This window comes from Fusarium musae, chromosome 8 (genome assembly GCF_019915245.1).
Source record: "Fusarium musae strain F31 chromosome 8, whole genome shotgun sequence".
NCBI lineage: Eukaryota > Fungi > Ascomycota > Sordariomycetes > Hypocreales > Nectriaceae > Fusarium > Fusarium musae.
This window is the reverse complement of record NC_058394.1, coordinates 663,730-683,295: the sequence shown is the minus strand read 5'-3', so window position 1 is coordinate 683,295 and position 19,566 is coordinate 663,730. Positions and strand designations below refer to the sequence as shown.

Below are 19,566 nucleotides of genomic sequence, written 5' to 3'. Positions count from 1 at the left end.
CAATGAGAAAAGTTGTTGGATATGTCCATAGAAGATAGCCCAGGTAAAAGACGCTGCCGACCCAGTTGTATTGCTGGCCTTTGAGATGCTGCAACAATGTCAGTGGTGGAGGGCTCGGATCGAATGGTGGACATACAGTATCCTCCCTTAGTCCAAAAACAGCGGCGCTAGATAGAATGACCTTGTCCATGAAATTTAACATATAGGTTATGAATAGTAATGGAATGATGGCTCTGTCAATCTTGGCCAATACATTGATTGCCGCATCATCGTCGATAGTGCCTTCTTGAGACAATAGGATACTGCCGGTCGCAGAATGATGTCTATGGCTATCCAAGAGCGGAAGGCTTGGATTGTTGTCGACTTCATGCTCTGTGAAGCCGCCTGGTTGACCGTCAAGCGACGACAGAGCATCCCTTCTTTCGGAGGTGTTGGTTGAACATGGCTCATTCATCTCTGCTCTTGCAGGATGCAGTGATAGCTGAAAAGAGACACGTACTGCGTTTATCTATTCCCATAGCTTCTTTGGGGTTAGGTTTCCCATCTTCAATTATTTCTGGGAAATAATGACTGTTGAGAGAGCAGAAAGCTAAGTCGTGCTCGAAAGATAACGGTCAAGCTTGCAGGTGCGAATAGCTTCTTGATACTGTGCTGTGCACGGACAGATGTAAGTGACCCAAATTGACGCTGTGATCAGTCAAAGCAAGCATGAAGATGTTTCTGAAATCGATGAGACTAGCTTTATTAGAGATCCGATAAAAGTAATTCCTGATCGTATATTTCCGGATGATCAAACTTCGGTGTCATGATATTCTTCGATATGGTTACTTTCATATCAGGCAGTCGATACACTCAAGGTCTAGGAGTGATACGTCTCATTTCCTGACTCTCGCTGGTGCCTGTCGAAAGGTCAACCTCGTCTGCTTGGTTCGGTTCCGCCGCTACATTGATAATGCCCAAGTGCGCTTCCTGATGATCTTTGCTGAGATGATGCGCCTTCATAAGGAAACTTAGTAACAAGCCAACGCCAGAGAATACAGTATACTATCAATAATCAGTATGAAAGAATGATTGAAATCGGTCGATTTCCTTACCATTATCCACATCTTGTCAAGAGCATTGAAGAACGCTGTCCTCACGACGAGCTGCGACTCTGTCGGTAAGGTCATGATCAGATCGACACTCGCAGATGCAGATGCGCCCTTGAACAACCTAGCAAGGTCGGGACCTAGACTATCTTCAAGAGTCTGGTATTCACTCTTCATTTCGTTCTGGAACAGTATCCCACCAATGACAACAGATATCCCCGAGGCCAGTGTTCGAACAAAACCCATGGCTGTGGTCGCGGCCGCAACATCCTTGTGCGGCACAACAGCTTGAACAGATAACAACGGGCCTTCAAAGTTCAAGCCAACCCCAATTCCTGTCAATATCTGGAAGGAGATCAATTTTGCCCAGTTCATCTCAATGTCCAAGCTGATCATCAGGCCCATTCCCAGTGTCATGATCATCAACCCAACACGGGAAACAATAAGATACTTGCCACTGAACTGGATGTAGGCTCCAGTAAGAGCAGCAGAAATTGAGATGGGCAAGATGAAAGGAAGAAGTAATACACCCGAGCGCAGTGGGCTCGCTAGAAGAACTGCTTGAAAGTATAACGGTAGGTAATAGGCGACACCAAGGAACACAAACGCATGGAAGAATGTGACGGCGTATGCTGAAGAGGATGAAGAGGTCTTGAAGAGGTGTACTGGTAGAACAGGAAACTCTGCCAACTTCCACTCGTTCCATATGAACAACGCACCAGTGGCCACACCAGACACTATGAGAGAGACCACTGTTGCAGAGTTCCAGGGCTCGTACACGCCGCCAAGATAAAGACCGAGCAACAACATCAAAGTTCCTCCTATGATGAGGAAGCTGCCGGGCCAGTCGATGGCTTTCAGACCTGCCCAAACAGGGGTATTGGGAGACGGGAGTTTGAGGGTGAATACCAAGAGAACAAAGACTGCAGCGATGATGGGTACTAGGGACATTAGCTACAGCTCGAAAGGTCTGAAATGTAATCTTACAGTTGATCCAAAAACACCATCTCCAACTGGCCACTGTTAGTAAGACAACTTTCCAACATACACGAACTTACTTCAACCGATCTGTAAGTGCGCCTCCGAGTACGGGACCAATCCCAGACGCAACGGCCCAGACAATCGATGTCAGTCCATAGTATAGCCCGCGGTCCCGTTGTGAGAACATATCACTGATACAGATATTTACCAGCGTCTGCATCCCAGCAGCGCCCATTCCTTGGATGGCCCGCCCAGCGATAAAGACAGCCAGGTCATCAACCAAAGCACAAATAAGGCTACCCGCAAAGAATATGACATTGGCGACGAGTAATATGGGTTTTCTACCCCAAATGTCGGAAACCTTGCCCCACGGTGGTGTCGAGGCAGTATGGGCAAGGACAAAAGATGTGCCTATCCAAGTATAGCCCGAATCGGATGAGAAATGGGCGGCGATGGTTGGAAGTGCGGTTGACACAATGGTTAATTCAAGTGCGGCGAGGAAGACACAGGCGCAGAGTGAGGACATCACTGTTGCGATCTGAAGCAGAGTCTTCTTCGATTTGGTATTCTGGATGCCGGGGTCGTTGGAGCTTGAAGCGGCATGGTTGCTGCTCAAGTTTGAGATCGGCGTTTCTCGAACAGAGCGGTGTTGATTGCAAACTTGGTATGTCTCTGAGCCTCTGTCGTGGGTATCGTCAAGTTGTGTAATTGGCAATGATGGCCCAGGCGCCTTGGAGGTTGTTTGTGACATGATTGTCGCAGAAGTCGAACATGGCAGAACATCTTCGGAAGTGAGTTACAAGGAGAAGAAGAAAGGGTATTTATATGACAGGACTCAATGAAAGAAAGATGACATCGATTTCGTCCCGACGTTCATGCTAGTGGTTCGTTTCTTGTCAAAGGACCCTTGCTTATGGTGTTGCTCCTAGTGGATCCTTCTGAATGCGATCGCATTCGAGGTTCCACCAAGACGGACGGAATTGTATCATTGTATCTGGGGTAAGCTCATTCCCACCTCATGGAAGATCCTCATTGCTTCCCTTCATATCTTTAGCCTCACAACCTGCGTCGCCTGATTTTGGCGTCCTACACTCGTAACTTTTGTCTTTTTGTTCTCCGACATGATGAACCTTGGCTACAGCATCAGCCTCCCATGTTCAGTGATGCCGCCACAGTCCACACCTTTATCCCATGTCAACAAGATGCGCTAGGCCATGCGACCCTCAAGAGAACTGGCTGGCACATCACGTGTGAGGCTTCCTGCGTGATAACACCAAGTCCTACATCTCAAGTCCTGGGCATAGGCGATTTACCGGTATCAGATAATGTCGCCTCATTCACAAGAACCGAGCCAGCTCGCCCAGTATGCCAGACAACAAATCCGATGCCAAAATTTTACAACCTCATACTCTCTGCTCCCTCTGTACATCTTTCTGGGAGCGTGCAACATGCCTCAGATTCCGACCTGAAGTCCTTCTCGGTGGTGGAGATGATGTCCCATCGATGCCACAGCATCTTCTCTTCTCTCCCAACCGCACTGATGTTCTATCTGCTGCGTTCCAAGGCTGCCACTTCTGCTCCATCATCGTTGGAGCTGTTGTAGGATGCACGGGAGAACATGGTGGTCGACAATTTTCTGGTGACAGGAATGGCCCTATCTACATCTCAATAGCGATGTTGGACACAGATGCCGGTACCTTTCTCCTTACGTTGTTTCCCTGCGAGGAGTCAAGCATCTTTAGTCATGATCAAATACTCAGCGATTATCCTTTACAACTACGCCCAGTCACAGGTATAACCTATAGTTCTCTTAGATTCTCAGGTCTAACCTATTTCAGGGAGCCATGGGGACATAAAAACTGACGATCAACACCTTGTATCGACGCTGCATCCAACAACTTATTCCGACGCAACTGCTGATTTCATTCGATCTTGGATTACTGAATGTCAGAGTACTCATATCCTGTGCGGCGACGACCTTTTGAGCCTGATTCTTGGTTCCACAGAAACAAAAGCACGACCCCGGCGCTTGCTTGATCTGTTGGCTTTCCAGGATATGGAGAACATACGGCTTATCGAGGCCAACAATGATCACGGCAAGGAGTACTGCGCTCTGAGTTACAGCTGGGGATTTAGTAAGCCCTTTGTCATGAAATCCTCTAATCTTGCGGCGTTTCAGAAAGAAATTCACGTCAAAGATTTGCCGAAACTACTACAAGACTCTATTCGAGTCGTTAGGGGTCTCGGGTTCAGGTATCTGTGGATCGATGCCCTTTGCATCATGCAAGATGGAAGCCAATCTTCTGCAGCGTCGGACGACTGGGTTGACCAGGCGGGCAAGATGAATGACATCTTCGGGAACGCAGCTGTCACCATCGCGGCAGCCGAATGCTTTGATGGCAACTCAAGCATGATCGTGCCACGAAATCCGCTGAGTCAATTATCTTGTCGACTGGACGCAAGCACGAATCTCTATTATGAAGTCGTTCCACCATGCACTCCGCATTGTTTGTTACACCCTTTTGATAAAGCACGCTTTCACCTCGATACCAGAGCATGGGTTTTCCAGGAGCGAATATTGTCGCCTCGAACAGTGCACCTGACTCGCAACTTTGTTCACCTTGAGTGCAGGACTGAGCTCCGTTGCGGAGCTATGGGAGGACCTGACGCGTGCTATCACAGCGGCGCAATTGCCAAAGCAGATTATCAAGTGCTGTTCTCCATGTTCGGACCCAACGGGCTTGATGATTCTGCCCACGACGCATTTCTCTCTTTCTGGCATGAGCTTATCAGGAGGTATTCGACGACGAATCTGAGCCGCAAGTCGGACTTGTTGGCTGCTTTGGCTGGTCTTGCGAAGCAAGTTCAGATGAAATCACAACTTACCTGGTCATTTGGGTTGTGGCAAGAGCATCTGCTCCGGGGTATGCTATGGTATGTTAGGGGGGGAAGAGGCGCACCTTGTCGTGAGAGGTCGCCGACTTGGTCTTGGGCCAGCATTGATGTACAAGGACCGCAGATCATTTATGAGCCCGCCATACAAATTTCCCTTCTCGCGGACATCATCAGTCTGCCTGATGCAACAGACTTTGTAGGCCGTGGTCTATTGGTGGATTCAACGAAACATTGCGTCAAGGTCTCAGGCCTGTTACGACCTGGAGCTCCGGATTCGTTAAAATATGGTCAAGATTCTGCTTCTAGCATGAACAAAGATATTCGTGTCCATCGGAATTGCCAAGGGATACGACATATCCAACGCCAATGCCCATTTCACCCAGACTACGACCTCCCAAACAACATAGAGTTGTACAGCTTCCTTATAGCTTGCGCTTCAGGAGCCCAACAAAGAATTGGCTCTTCTCAAAATCTAGATACGCATGTGGGGATTGTTCTGACGCCTGCCCCGGAACATGAACGTCGATACAGACGTGTTGGCTATTTCCATATTGACATTCAGGAGACAGATGATGATGATCAAGGAATACCGTGGATTCTGGAGAGCTCCAGTTTTGTTGAAATAGAGGTCATCTAGCAGGCCTGACAAATCTCAACCGAGGCTGTGTAAAATGTTCCTGATACACTCCTGTTGCTCTGTCACTCGACCTACACGCCGACTTGTTGGCTCAAACCATATCAGTGCTTCATTCAATGACTCATCAAGATATCGAGATGCATTTTGTAAGTGTCGTAAACAAGCTTCTCGGTCATTACGCGTAATCTCAAAACGCATCTGCTCTATTCTGCCCAGGCCCTCTAGAGCAGCGTAGCGCAACTTTGCCCGTGGGAAACCACTGAGCTGTTCAGCCCGTTCCAAAGCTACCTTGTAGTATGACTCTGCGCCGTCTAGGTCACCACCATCTAGGTGATCATCTGCAACGTTGGTGACAGTCCAGACAACGTTGCGTGCGAATGGTCCATAGAACGATTCTTGGTTCCGCAAAAGCTGAGCGCGGCGGTAGCCACCCTCAACACGGTCTCGACCGTGATAAAGACAGTCACAAAGTCGCTCCTCAATATAGAGACGATGCCAGGTGTCGGGAGACTTATCGGAGAATATTGCCAATGCAGCCCGAAGACTCGAGATAGCCGTGCACTGCAGTAATGCAGGTGGCAACAAGGAAAGGGACACCAAGAATTGGACGAGAGGGGAGGGTGTCCGTAAGGACGAAGCCATTGCTGCCGAATACCGGAGTAGGCATGTCAATACTTCCTGCGCATTGCACGCTGAGAGCTCACACACGATGGCTAACAGTTGAGCAAGACTCATTGGATGGCAGTCAGAGAGAAGAGGCTGAACAAGGTCAAAAGCTTGATGGAAGTGTGGAAATGCGCCTGGGCCTCCACGCATCATCTGTGCTAGACCTTCTTGCATGCGGTTGCCGAAGCGTCCGTGTATCGTGAACTGGTGGACCTCTGGCTCTGGATGGATGTCTTGGCTGAGGTAGACTCCGCAGTAGTCAATCAGACTGGCAGCCGCCTTTTGCTCGAGGGTGAATATAGGCGTGGGGATATTGGCAGGAGACATAGAAATGGCCACGCTGCTAGCTGAAGATAGCGCTGCGAGTGTTGAACTACCTTCGCTCGTACCCCCCACAGGACTTTCTCCCTCTTGAAGAAGCCTGACAGGTGGCTCTTCCTGGGACACTGCAGCTGAGCGACACCAGTTAATTGGGTTCTGTATACCCTTCCGTCTGAAGTATCGCAGGATTTCATGCAACGGGACATGGCGTCCTCGGATCACGAACCAGGGCTCTGGGACTGGCCACGATGCAGGGTCTGGATCAAGTAAGCGAAGAGCCGCAACCATGCCGTGAAACTGGTTGTTTCTCTGCAGGTTCCATTGGCTGATTCGAGCCCTAATCATGCGCGTGTTGACCCTGTACCCTAGCGATTTCAGATGATCCCTGACCTCTGCCATAGAAAGCCTGCGGTCGTGGTAGAGTTCTTTGACTAGGGGTCGCAGGCGAGACCAGTCCTCGCTTGATGGTATCGTAAGAACTGATTGGGGATTCATTACGGCGGCTGGTTTGGGAATAAGGGCTTGCATGCAGAGTCTGTGGGGGATGAATATTTGGATATATATGCATGGGCGTTTTGTAGCCCATATATTGGCGTCCCATTGAATGGGCTAGATCACACCATGGCTGTCAAACGTCCAGCCCCTTGCATCCCATGCATTAAGAAGTGAGGGGCTCGAGGGTCTTTCAGCACTTGGGACCCCCTCGCGATATGCAGGTTTAGTGATCCAGATGTCCGAGCAACTCTATCACGACGTATTAGTCTGATAGCTCATTGGACACCCCTCTAAGTACACACTGGCGGGGAGGCATTCTTGTATCGTTAGTCCATAAATATGCCTACGCTAGCCACGTGAAGGCAGCCTTGTTCTAGTGTAGGACTCTTTCGGCAATTGCAGCAGTTGAAATCAGCCCATTGAGGGCCTGAAACTTGAGGAACGGGAGGGTTCAGCTCGTGCGGCTGAGTTGCGATAGCGTGTAAGTTGCAACATCTACCCAATCATCGGTAACGAGGACGTCACTATTGATCTACTTATTGATTTTCAACCCGGTTTATCAGAGTTCAAGCTCTATTGGTGTGGCATTTTACCAAGAATGCAAGCACTGTCATTCTTGAAGCAAGAGGATGCACAGTAGGGGCCAAAAACGATCGAATGAGTGCTTCTAGACTTCGTGTAAATGACAGAGTATTATTCCATATTGAAAAAGAAAGAATAAAAGATGAAAACAGCAGAGTAGGGTAATTAGAACCAGCTTCAAACGTAGTCCCGCCCTTCCACCTACATCACCACACAGCTATCCGTCACAGCATCAACAATCTCCTCCACTATACCACCACTGTCCCCATCATCACTATCACCGTACCCAGAAAATCTCGTATGAACGTCAGAGTCGTGGATTGGCTGATTTGTAGTTGTGTCGACGTAGCTGGCGCCATTATTGTAGTCAACGCCAACTGTGTGGTTGTCACCTGTTGTAAGCTCAGGTTTGTCGACGCTGGTGGGATATTCGACCTTTGGAGGGGGTGGGGGAGTTTCTGAAGACATGTTTGACTTGGATGAATGGCAAGTGATGCGAGTTGCTTGCGAGGGATGCTGGAATAGATAGGTTCTACAGCCGAAAGTCTGAGATAATTGAGACGAGTTTACGGCAGGGAGTGCGAGCGGGTTCGTGATAGAGGGAGTATCAAGAATATATAAATATATACATAATACCTGAAACCAAGACTTATACGAGATTACGGGAATACCGGGGAAACTACGTAGTCTATCAACGCGCCCAAAGTGCCCGGGCAAAGACACAGTTGTGCCTTGTCCCCGTCCTAAAGAGGAGAGCGTTCACTCTAAAGAAGCTTTCAGCCTTAAACAGGGTAGCTAATGGACGGGCACTGTTCGTTAGTTGGCCATGCATGGGCGTTCTGTCAAACTAGCGGTTTTAGACGACTACAGCCTTCCATTAGTGTAGTGGACGACCTACATGAGCGATACAACACTTCAACTGCTTTACAATCGCCGCCTTTGAAGTCACTCTTCAGTCACTCTTCAGCTCGCTTATGTATAGGCTTTCTGTAAATATTTGGCGTCTTGAAGGGCGGCTATTGTCTAACCGATACCACCATCTCACAGGCCTATCCTTGCTTCATGAAATAACCTTATCAGCAAGCATACTGAGCAGAGGCCCGAGAGCTGCGTATGGAACGCATTTCTGTAGATATATTGGGGTCACAATATTGTGGTTGCACGCCAAACAGTGTCTAGATTCAGCCTCGCATTACCAGATGACAATTATATATACTTGAGATTGCCTCTCACGAAAGAGACTCATCTTGCTCAAACCAAGACACAAAGAGTTAACTCATACACCTCGGATACATAATTCACAAGCCCTTCAATCCGACATTGATCTCTCTCGCTAAGCTACTGATAGAGACAGATCTCTATTCATTCAACCCACCAACCCCCCTCTCCCTCAAGACATTATCCACATAAAGAAAAGATCAACATGGTCTTCCATCTTATCCCAGCACTTGCAGTCGCAGGCGTCAAGTATGTAATCAAAGAAGCAACTGACGCTCCGACCTGTGGATGCGGCAAGGAGAAGATGAAGATGTGGGCGGGCTTCCGTATCATCTTCCTTTGTGAGGATTGCGAAGACGGCATGGCAGTCAAGTTGGGACTGAAAGCTGTGCAGATCGCGACTTTTGGTGTGAGTGAATTCTCTCCGATTTTGATTCAGTGTGTGATGTGCGAGATAATCTGCTAATGTTGGTCTGTAGTTGGCGAATTGATACACCCGTTGGTCTGATTGAAGAGGTGATGATACCACCTCGGCCATCCGCGTGCTATGTCGTTTCATCAGGTGGAGGGAAGATGCTCAGGAGGTTGAACAGAGAGTCATGTGTAGCTTTATATGGGAGTGTTCGAATAAGCGATTTCACTGTTGTGTATGATCGAACATTGGACTGATGATGATGACTGGCACCCTGCAGGAGTCACTCTTTTATGTAATAACGATATGCGTATTAAATGCATGCGATGTTCAACCAACAATTCTAAATTCTTTGTATCTAGCTTTATCATAATTACGATCCAGGACCAGGTAGAGTTTCCTATTCTCATCCGGATATGAACCTGTGGCATCGAGACGTTCAGTTTTGAGAGGTCTACTACTCACTCGTCCTGAGTAATGCTAAATTCTCTAACAACGATATAATATGGATCTACCTTGACAGTTATTTTATGCATTAAAATGCTTTAGATGGAACTATTCGTATTCTCTAAGAGATTCTTGACTTCTCGCTTGTTGTGCGACAGTGCAACAGTCAGTCCTGCCTGAGGTGGCCTGTACGTATTGGTACCAGGTTGCAGTAAGGTACCTACCTACCTACTACCTAAGGTAAGCACTGCCCAGGCAGCAAGAAAACTCCCAAGGTGCCAAAAATAGTTGCTTTGGGACCTACCAAGTGCACACTAAACTTGCACTGAATCTACCCAAGTCTTTTTGTCATATGAAATAAGCGTCCTGGGTTTTTTTTGCCTCCTCTGCACTGAAACAGCCTGCAGTTGCCCCAAGAATGCCTTCTTGAGAGCCTCGTTGGGCGATGTCCTTCATCAGCCTCTTTGCAAATTCCATCTCAACTTTTAGGTCAATACAGGATCATCAATTCTTACATCATCTGATACCGGCATTTTTGATTACACGATGCGGCTTTTGAATGTGGTCGATGAACGGCTCGAGAGCTTCTTCGGCGACGAGAATGAGGTCCCACCATACGGGATTCTATCGCATCGGTGGGGGAGAGACGAAATCACCTTTCAAGACCTAACACAAGGGTCACTACAGGACTTACAGGGCCGTCAGTCATTCTCCAAGATCTGGGATCTTCTTTACCGGGCCGATAAAGATGGTTTATCCTATGTCTGGGTCGACACATGCTGCATCGACAAAACTAGCAGCGCAGAGCTCTCAGAGGCCATCAACTCCATGTTCAGGTGGTATCAGCAGTCAGCAAAATGCTATGTCTACCTCGACGATTTCGACACTACTCTCAACAGCAAGATTATTAAGTACGACCAGGTTGAGAGATATGTTATCCTCGATGAATCAGAGACTTCTTTCTTCGATAGCCTGTGGTTTACCAGAGGATGGACCTTGCAGGAGCTCATAGCACCACGAAATGTTGAGTTTTACGACAAGAACTGGATCAGCTTCGGTTCGAGAGACGGTACGCTTCTCGATCGTATTTGCAAAAGAACTGGCATCTGGCCGCAGTTGTTTCGAGAACCGCGGTGTACATGCCCAAGCTTTATAGGGCATTCTGTTTTTGCAGTTCGCGACGGTATCTGTACTGGATGTCAAGGACTTGACACACTCCCTCAGACTTTAGACTCCTTCGCCGTCTCCATAAAAATGAGCTGGGCATCGTCCCGTATCACGACGCGCAAAGAAGATGCGGCCTATTGCCTCCTCGGTCTCTTCAACTTAAACATGCCCTTGCTATATGGCGAAGGTGACAAGGCATTCTTGCGTCTTCAAGAGGCCATCGTCCGGCAGTCAAAAGACCAGTCAGTCCTGCTATGGCGCGCTCGGCCTGATGTTGCACCTCAAGGGTTTGCACCAGGCTGTTTGGCTCCTTCATCCAGTGCCTTCAAGGAGCCTGTTCACATTCTTGGCCGCCGGGTCTTCAACAGGGTCGACAAGAAGTATGAGGCGAATTTCCTCGGCAATTTGGCTACCATGGAGATCACTGATACAGCTATACGTACCAGCCTGTGGATTTGTCCTTGCAAGGTGGTGCCGGACGGAACTCAGACTCCTTCTCGAAATCTGTGGCTGGGTATAATGCATCTTGCATACGACGATGATTATCTTGTGCGACCTGCCTTGCTGCTAGAGTATATGGGAACTGTCGATATGTACCGAAGAGTATATCATCAGCATATTGTTCCCGTCAATCCCAGGATAACTGGAGGTTCGTTCGTTGTAGAGTCATCAATTGGCGAAGTCGATCGACGTTTGTCGCTCACCCCAACCCTCGACGAGGCCACCAAGAAGGACATCAGCATTCTGCTTCAACAAAGCCCTATCAACGCAACCGCCGGTCCTTCTCCTGAGGAGGGTCCGGAGACTGGCCCGGTGTATTTTGTTTTGGATAAGCAGAAGCTGGATTTTACCATGGACAGCGGAGGCAGCCACCCTCCGTTCAGCCGTTACCGAGGTCGCGCCACCCAGATACCGTCACGCTGGGCTTTTCAGAAGTGCCAACACAAAGTGGACGGTGAGAGATATTTTGGCGGCATTCACTTTGTTAATTTTATGCTTGAGGTCCCGGAAACATCAAACTTGGATCAAGGGCCAAGCAGGCAAGGTGTTGGTCGATTTGCGTACACGGCTGTCATATGGGGTATACATCGCGAAGTGCTCCAAGGGAATACCGATCCATCTCCGTGGCATCTGTGGTGCCGGGTCTTTGATCTTCCCAGCTTCATACAACACGCCCGGACTTCAACTGAAGATCTCCAGCCAAACCAGCTCTATGGCGAGATTGACGGGCTCAGTGCAGGCGAGATCCAGAGGCGCATGAAGAACCAGCGGTCGCGGCTTTGTCTAGCTGTATATGAGAAGCTCGAGATTCCGCAGCCATCAGGTCCGAAGGCACTATTCCCTTCCTCTTTCGGGAATGACTGGGCGGAGGATAATATGAGTTATGACGGAAGGCATTTGGCAGCCAAGGTTGCGTCGGTTGAGGGACTGGGTCGGAGGGTTTTTGAGCTGCATATCAAGATCGCGGGTAGTCAAGACACAGAATGCATGTCTATGGAGTAAGTATGGAGGTCACAAAGGAGGTGTTATGGAGCTTTAGTGCGTATGGGCTCTTTTAAGCATAAACTTAGGATAGTGTCACCACCAGTGACCTCTACCTGGCTGACATAAATATTTGCACAGAGACAGGATAAAATGATAACCTTGGCAGACTCTATGACAATCTTGCCTAATTAATTTTCGCTCCTCTAATTCCTAGTTCAACTATTCCGACCCTAACGAGGCCATCAAGCCAACCTAGGGGAGGAAAGAAAACTCAGGACCTTGACCCTAAGAGATGAAAATATCAGGCAAATTTAGCCTAAGCTTAGGGTGCCCTTTGCTAAGTTTATTTTGACACCTTATATTAAGTAAGGTTCGGTGTTTTCTTAACCTCCACCAAGTCCACCAACTAACCCACCCTTTCAACACAGCCTCTCCATCACGTCACCCCCAATCCAATGTCTCAAACTCCAAAGCCCAACTCGTGCAATTCCCAATTTCACATGCCCTTTCTGCCAGTTTTTCGCCTCAGACAATGCAATGCAATGCAATCATCGAGTCACCCAGCCATAGGGCTTTATCCCCCATTGCCGCCGACTTGAACTGATCCTAGTAACCAAAGCTGCAATTCAGCTGCACCTCCATCCAATGTCGTCGCTCTTTAGAGTCATCCTTGACTGTATGTCACTGATTGGTTAGCGGCCAACGAATGGCGGTTGTTTTGCAGGGGGGCAACAGCTTCCGCTTGTTTAGTGAGGTTCGCTAAGGGCTTTCTTATCTAATAGACAGAATAACTCAACCAGTATTCCTCTATTTACAGGGGGATGAATGCGTGTGTTATATTGACGGCGGATGGTTCGACAGGGGAATGATCGACCGGGCTGAGAAGGCCCCGCCAGCGAAGCACTCAATCAGAGCTGTTGCTAAGAATATCCTACCCTCGGCCTGGCCTGGTCTGGGTCATGTGTGAGTGACCTTTCTCATGATTCTCGCCATCTTCTTCACTCTTTGTTTACTGTTTCTCTTTTCTTCCTTATCTCCGATGGCAATGTAAAACAACCCTCGCGCCTGAAAAACTCCCCCCACGTCACGATGGCCTTTTGGCTTTTTGGCGGCACCAAGCCCAAGAAGTCAAGCAAGAAGTCCAAGAAGGGAACGAAAAACAATAAAACGATAGCTTCTTCTAAGCCCAAGATAACAGACCCTCCAAATGTCTTTCGTCCTGCAAGACCTCAGATTGAACCGCCGCCCTACCCAGGAAACGTACACCCGAATACTGCGGCGTTGAGACCTGCTCTTCCGTATAATCAGCACCATGCGTCTCAATCACAGCCTCACTTTCAGCCTGCTGGCTATCTCCCAGCACCGCCGGGCTTCAGCACTCAACCGGTGGTGATCAACAATCACTATCATCTCGGATCGCAGCAATCGCACGCCAACTTGTCTGCGTTTACACCACCGCATCATCTCGCCACTACAAACTCACACCAGACCCTCTCATCGTCGTTGAACCGATTCACGGGCTCCATGGTGAATCTGGCAAAGGAATCACTTCCACCGCAACTCTACGACGATGGGTTATCGGCTTGGCATGGATGTGCGCAGATTGCTCAGTCGACGAATGCGCTGTATGATCGGTTCAACGATATAATGACGCTTATTGATCATGAGAAGGTTCAGGGCAATGAGAGTAAGCTCTTCAACTGTGCCGTCACAAATCAGGAGCAAAAGACGGATCAAGTCGACAAGGGTATGGGCAAGACAAAGAACAAGGAAAAGTCCTCGTGCAATGTTGCTGCGTCTGTGGTGTCGGGCAATTATTTCTCCAAAGTCGAACAATACGCAAACTCCAAGCTTCCGTTGACACTACCACCACTATCTCTGTATGTATATCCCTTCAGCTTCAATTCTCTTCTAACGGGAGGAAACAGACACATGCCTACATGGCCTCTCCTTTGTCTCGCCGCTCAGTACTCCCAGCGCGTCTACGAAAGACCTCGCGGCACCGAACGAGACGCCCACGTCTCATCCGACTGGCTCGCTGGCCCCAGGCAGACCTGCATCAAGTCCGTTTCCATGGACGACATGAACACCATCGTCTTCGCCATCCGCGGCACAGCAAGTTTCATGGACTGGGCTGTCAATCTCAACTCTGCACCAATCAGCCCGCTCAACTTCCTCGACGATCCTGGAAACTTGTGCCACGCCGGCTTTCTCTCCGTTGCCAAGAAGATGGTTCGCCCGGTAGCTGCGAGATTGAGACAGCTTCTTCAAGAGGATCCCAAGCGCTCGACGTTCAGTCTCCTGATCACGGGGCATTCGGCTGGTGGTGCTATTGCTGCGTTGCTTTACTCGCATATGGTAGCCCAGACGAATGCGGCAGAGAGTGAACTCAACGTCTTGACGAATTGTTTCAAGAGGATACACTGCGTCACATTCGGTGCACCACCAGTGTCTCTCCTTCCACTAGCCAAACCCGAAACTCACGCCCTCCGAAAGAGCATCTTCCTGAGCTTCGTCAACGAAGGAGACCCAGTTGTCCGCGCCGACAAAGCCTACGTCAAAAGCCTCCTCGATCTCCTCGCGTCACCACCACCATCCCAACGAAAGGACCCAAAGAAATCACGAAAGAAGCCAACATGGAACGTCCCCCCGTGCACACTGAGCAACGCAGGCCGTATCGTGGTGCTACGCTCAGGGGACATAGATGCCAAGCCCAAAGACCGCAAGACGGTGCGAGAGCGTCTCGATGAGGGAGTCGTAGCAGTGACGTGCTCCGAGGAGAGGTTGAGGAGTGTTATTTGGGGAGACCCCGTGTGCCATCTAATGAGTTTGTATGCTGCAAGGATAGAGGTGTTGGCTGTGCGGTCTGTGACTGCGAGACGCTAGCATTTGATGAGAGTTGGAAATTTGGTCACGAAGTAATGAATGGACGGGGTTGACTTTGGCGTTACGATACCTACAGAACGAAGACAAAGATACCAGCAAAATACCCAGAATCTACAATTAAATCTATACAATCACAAGCAAAGCAGCCGAATTACCTAATGCTCACGTCAAAGTAGCTCAGTGCACGGGAGAGAAGTTGAAGATGAATTGAATAGAGTAAAGTTTTGATTCATAATTCTATAACCACAAAGTAAAGAATTTGCATAACACCATCAATGTAAAGCTTTCCGTAGCATAATGTTTGTTTTCAGGGATCCCCGATCCAAGTCACTTGACCACATAACAAGATCATCAGCCATATCTTACAAAAGACAGGTGATCCAAGACTCCGAAGCGCCAACCGGTTTCGCTTTGACCCGCAGACAGAAACTTGCTCGCAAGATAGATACAACGCAAGACCAAAGAAGCGCTGTATTGTGCGCTCATCTCATAGTAATTCCAGAGAAGGGAACGAGAAATGCGTACAGGGCTTGCCTAGGCACTCAGGCCGAAGCAACATGTTTTTTTTTTTATTTCGGCGTGATTATCGCATTGAAAAGTCCATGTCAGACATTGACCCCATTTGCGACAAGGGGGGTTGGTTTTGCATCTGATAGCTATTCTGCCGCTGTGGTTGTTGTATACCGTATATCTGCTCTATTGTTGGGTTTATGGATGAAGCGTTGACATTCTGGTTCTGTATGCCCTGCAAGGGGGGTTGACTTCCAAGACGTTGCTGATGTTGTATGTTGCTCAATGGATTGGGTTGAGAGGCTGTGAATGAACTCATGCCCATTTCAGACATGTCAAAGCCGCCCATGCCCACGTTACCGACATTGTAGTCGATGCCAGGGGACATGACATTAGCAGGTGAGCCGACAAATGCCGAGGCGATATCACCACCTGGCTGTGTACCAGGGGGCGTGCCATTCGAGTAATTGGAGTTGGGGATTGTGTCAGGACTACTGCCACTCAAATCGTACTTGCTCTCATTCTCGTCAACGACCATGCCTTGGTTGTAATCGTTCATTTGTGGCATGCTGGCCATACCGGCATTACCAAAGCCGTCGAAAATATCAACTGACATTGGCAAAGAGCTGTTCGTTGGGGCGTTTCGCAGCAGTGGGTCGGCCAGACGTGGAAGAATCTCGTTGACCTTGGCCAACAACAGAGGAGTGAATGCAAATTCACCGTTTCGGGCAGGGTGGAGAGAAACGAGGAGACTTTCGAGCCACTGGTGAGGGCCCAAGGTCATAGGGTGTCGATCCGGGGTCATGCTGCCCAGATAGGCAGTCAGGTTAAGACAGATCTCAAATAGCTTGGGGAACTGTGATATTGTTAGATGCGTGTTATTCGACGATGGCAATTAATACATACCAAGCAGGACTTTGCAAGCTCAAGTGGCTGGCCCGCAAAAGAAGAAGCCATCTTGCCGGTCATTTGCCGTGCCAGATCACTGTGGTACTGATCTTGGGTGTTGTTAAGCTGCCAAATTGCATTGTTGAGAAATTGTTGAGTGGCCAAATAGGCATTTTCGGGGTGAAAGGCGTTCGTGGCTTTCCATTCCTTGAGGTGATTCTTGAGACTACTGATTTGATGGCAATCGAGAAAGTCGCAGCCCTTTCTCCAAGCGGCCAGGAAAGACTCGTCCATAGGTCGGAAGACGTTGCACATGTTGAAAAAGGTGTTAAGCTCGGGATACGCGGCATCGTTGGCATCGTCGTGCATCTGGCTAGGTGCGATTGTCGCATAAAGAGACAAGGGCCGACGACGGGCGAAAAAGTAGACGCGCTCGGTGGCGAGCAAGAACCAGAAAAGTCGACGTCTTCGGACAGCCTCAGTTGGAGTGAACTGGGCGTAGTTTTCTTCCTTGTCCATGCCTGCAAGTAGAGCCATAGTTGTGGCCTCTCGGAGGTAGTACCACGCTCTGTCTGGACCCTCCATTATCTTGATACAGGAGTAGATGAAGACGTTTGTGACCATAATGTTGGAGTTTGGTGTCTCAAAGTAATCGAAGCTCTTTCGAACGCGTAGGCACTCCTCGAGAAGCAAAGTGCTTGCGACGATGTTGGCGCCGGGATGGTTCTGGAGGCTGAAGGACTCTTCTGCCGATGCAGTTGGCAGGATCATACCGGGCTGAAGTACTACATATGCGCAGAGAGCTGCAAACAGACAGTACCTGTCACGGGCGCTTTCCATATTTTGCATCAAGTTTTCGATTTGGTTTCGGTCGAGGAAAGGCAATGTCGAGTAAGCATTTTCGAAATAGTAACTGACACAAGCCTTGATCAGATCGTTGGACAACATGCCAGCTGTAGGGTTGAGAGCAGGAATGGTATAGTCAGGGGGCTGTCCATTGAGTCTGTTTTGCACCTTGGCAGCGAGACTGGCCTGGCGTTGGCTGTCTCTCAATTCGGTGATAACTTTTGCGCGAGAGCCTTTGGGACCCTTCTTCTGAGGAATAGCGAGATATGTGCATTCGATGCCAGCAGTTGCACAGTTGCGACAGGTCATGCCACTATCACACTTGACCTTGCGACGATGGCAGCCATCGCAGGCCCTCTTGACGGCGGTTGTCATTGCTGGTTTTGGTGCCGTTGACATGGTTAGTTTCCTTGTCAGTATCAAAGAAAGTTATCGACGGCCGTGGCGGATCGTCGGGGTAGGCGACGACAAGGAACGATTGACTTCCAAGGGCGACGATACCAAGGAAGTACGATAAGCTCGAGGGTCCGCTGAGACTAGAGAGTCGAGCTCGGGGGTATTTAGATTATGATATCGCGGGGGAGACGAAATGTCAAGCAGCCAGCAAGCCAAAAATCTGGGGATTTTGCGGGGGACCGCGATAAGAGGTGTCGTCGAAGGTACTCTGTATATTCGGGGCGACTTGGGAGTCGGTCGACCGGGTGGGCGGGGAGTATGGGAGATTGGGAGGGCTGGCTTGATTCCAGGAGACGAGGTGCAGGTGTTATTCGGCCCTTTCGCCTTGGACCATAATGCGGGGGGTTGTTCGGGGTGACCAGGAGTCAAATTGCAGAAAAATTTTGACGTTGGACAGGTTGATTAAAGGGGCCGTAGATCTGCGGTATATAGAATTCGTTTGGTGTTTTCTGGCTTGGTTGTATGAGGAGGAAAAAGGAAAGTGTGGATAGAAGAGAGATCAGGTCAGGGAAGGGAAGGGATGGGAAGACGAGAAGAGAAGATGAGGTGAGAAGCGGGTTTTGGCAAAAGAAGGAGATTTCGAGGAAAGACCGGGGGTGGGCAAGCAAACTGTAGGTAGCCAGAACGAGACGGAAGACTCTCTGACGCTGGGTGGGACGAGAGGAACACAGGATGAGGATGCGTAAAGTACTTCGCCACCGAAACTTTGCTGAGGAGTGACCTTGAGGTCCAGTTTTTACTCGTACCACCCGTCTTGAAGAGGCCAAGTAACAAGCAGCCAACCGAACTGGCGAACGGACGAGGGATCTAAAAGGGGACTAGGACTAGGCCAACAGAGAAATTAGCAGGCATGGACAGTGCAGTAGACCAAAGAGTACATAGCCGATGGGACAGTGCAACTTGGTTTAGCGACCTGTAGTTTGAACGGGGGTGGAGACGGACAGAGAGCCCAGGCTTGGAGCATTCAACAAGGCTGGCCGAGAGCGATACTTATAGGCAAATCTTGAGGGGAAACTGGCCGACTGATTGTCAGTATTAGTAGACCCAGAGAATGCCTTGCTGGCTTCAATCTCAGCGTATATGCGTTGAGTTATGGCTTACAACAGATTCGTTGGATTTAGGGGAAACGAGGGGGAACGCCATACAACGACACAACTGACAAACTAGGTTCGTAAAGGCAGCCTCCTCTTCCTCAAACCTAGCCACCTACATACCTTAAACACTGTGCCACGTCGACAGATCTGTTTGGACCACGCTAAAGCCTCAGCTTCACAGTGCGACACCACTCCAGAACGAGATCTTCCTCTGTTGGCGATGCAGAGCAGGTAGACATGTAGACTCGGCCAGGAGGTGAGGCCTAACAGGAAACACATCGATCGACGATTGGGTACCTCCTCCTGCACCGAGAATTCGCGCAGCAAACAGGTTCTCTTCATGTACGTCGGTCCGACGATGTTATCGAATATCACGCGTTGCAGCATTCACGTTATGTTCTTCGGCTTGCTCCGATCACGTTCCGGGGCAAAAAAAAAAACAAAAAAAAAAAAAAAACAATAACACGGTTTCTTCGCTTGGTAAGAAAATCT

At 49.2% G+C, this 19,566-nt stretch overlaps 6 protein-coding genes across 6 annotated transcripts; 2 read left to right on the top strand and 4 right to left on the bottom strand.

Annotated features, from left to right (window-relative positions):
• Positions 1 to 852: 852 nt before the first annotated feature.
• Positions 853 to 2,039, bottom strand: J7337_010457 (uncharacterized protein; the record flags this gene model as incomplete). The annotated part of the gene is made up of 2 exons (XM_044828042.1): positions 853 to 1,044; positions 1,095 to 2,039. The coding sequence occupies 2 exons, from the start codon at positions 2,037 to 2,039 to the stop codon at positions 853 to 855; spliced, it is 1,137 nt and encodes a 378-aa protein (XP_044676596.1).
• Positions 2,040 to 2,142: 103 nt separating this feature from the next.
• Positions 2,143 to 2,820, bottom strand: J7337_010456 (uncharacterized protein; the record flags this gene model as incomplete). The annotated part of the gene is made up of 1 exon (XM_044828041.1): positions 2,143 to 2,820. One exon carries the CDS (start codon positions 2,818 to 2,820, stop codon positions 2,143 to 2,145), a length of 678 nt encoding a protein of 225 aa, XP_044676595.1.
• A 2,796-nt stretch (positions 2,821 to 5,616) lies between these two features.
• On the bottom strand, positions 5,617 to 7,083 carry J7337_010455 (uncharacterized protein; the record flags this gene model as incomplete). Its single annotated transcript, XM_044828040.1, has 1 exon — positions 5,617 to 7,083. The coding sequence occupies one exon, from the start codon at positions 7,081 to 7,083 to the stop codon at positions 5,617 to 5,619; it is 1,467 nt and encodes a 488-aa protein (XP_044676594.1).
• A 3,205-nt stretch (positions 7,084 to 10,288) lies between these two features.
• J7337_010454 (uncharacterized protein) lies at positions 10,289 to 12,412 on the top strand (the record flags this gene model as incomplete). Its single annotated transcript, XM_044828039.1, has 2 exons — positions 10,289 to 10,811; positions 10,917 to 12,412. 2 exons carry the CDS (start codon positions 10,289 to 10,291, stop codon positions 12,410 to 12,412), a joined length of 2,019 nt encoding a protein of 672 aa, XP_044676593.1.
• A 1,071-nt stretch (positions 12,413 to 13,483) lies between these two features.
• J7337_010453 (uncharacterized protein) lies at positions 13,484 to 15,280 on the top strand (the record flags this gene model as incomplete). Its single annotated transcript, XM_044828038.1, is given in 2 exon segments — positions 13,484 to 14,274; positions 14,293 to 15,280. The coding sequence occupies 2 exon segments, from the start codon at positions 13,484 to 13,486 to the stop codon at positions 15,278 to 15,280; spliced, it is 1,779 nt and encodes a 592-aa protein (XP_044676592.1).
• Positions 15,281 to 15,863: 583 nt separating this feature from the next.
• On the bottom strand, positions 15,864 to 17,923 carry J7337_010452 (uncharacterized protein; the record flags this gene model as incomplete). Its single annotated transcript, XM_044828037.1, has 2 exons — positions 15,864 to 16,646; positions 16,697 to 17,923. The coding sequence occupies 2 exons, from the start codon at positions 17,921 to 17,923 to the stop codon at positions 15,864 to 15,866; spliced, it is 2,010 nt and encodes a 669-aa protein (XP_044676591.1).
• Between the last annotated feature and the right edge of the window lie 1,643 nt (positions 17,924 to 19,566).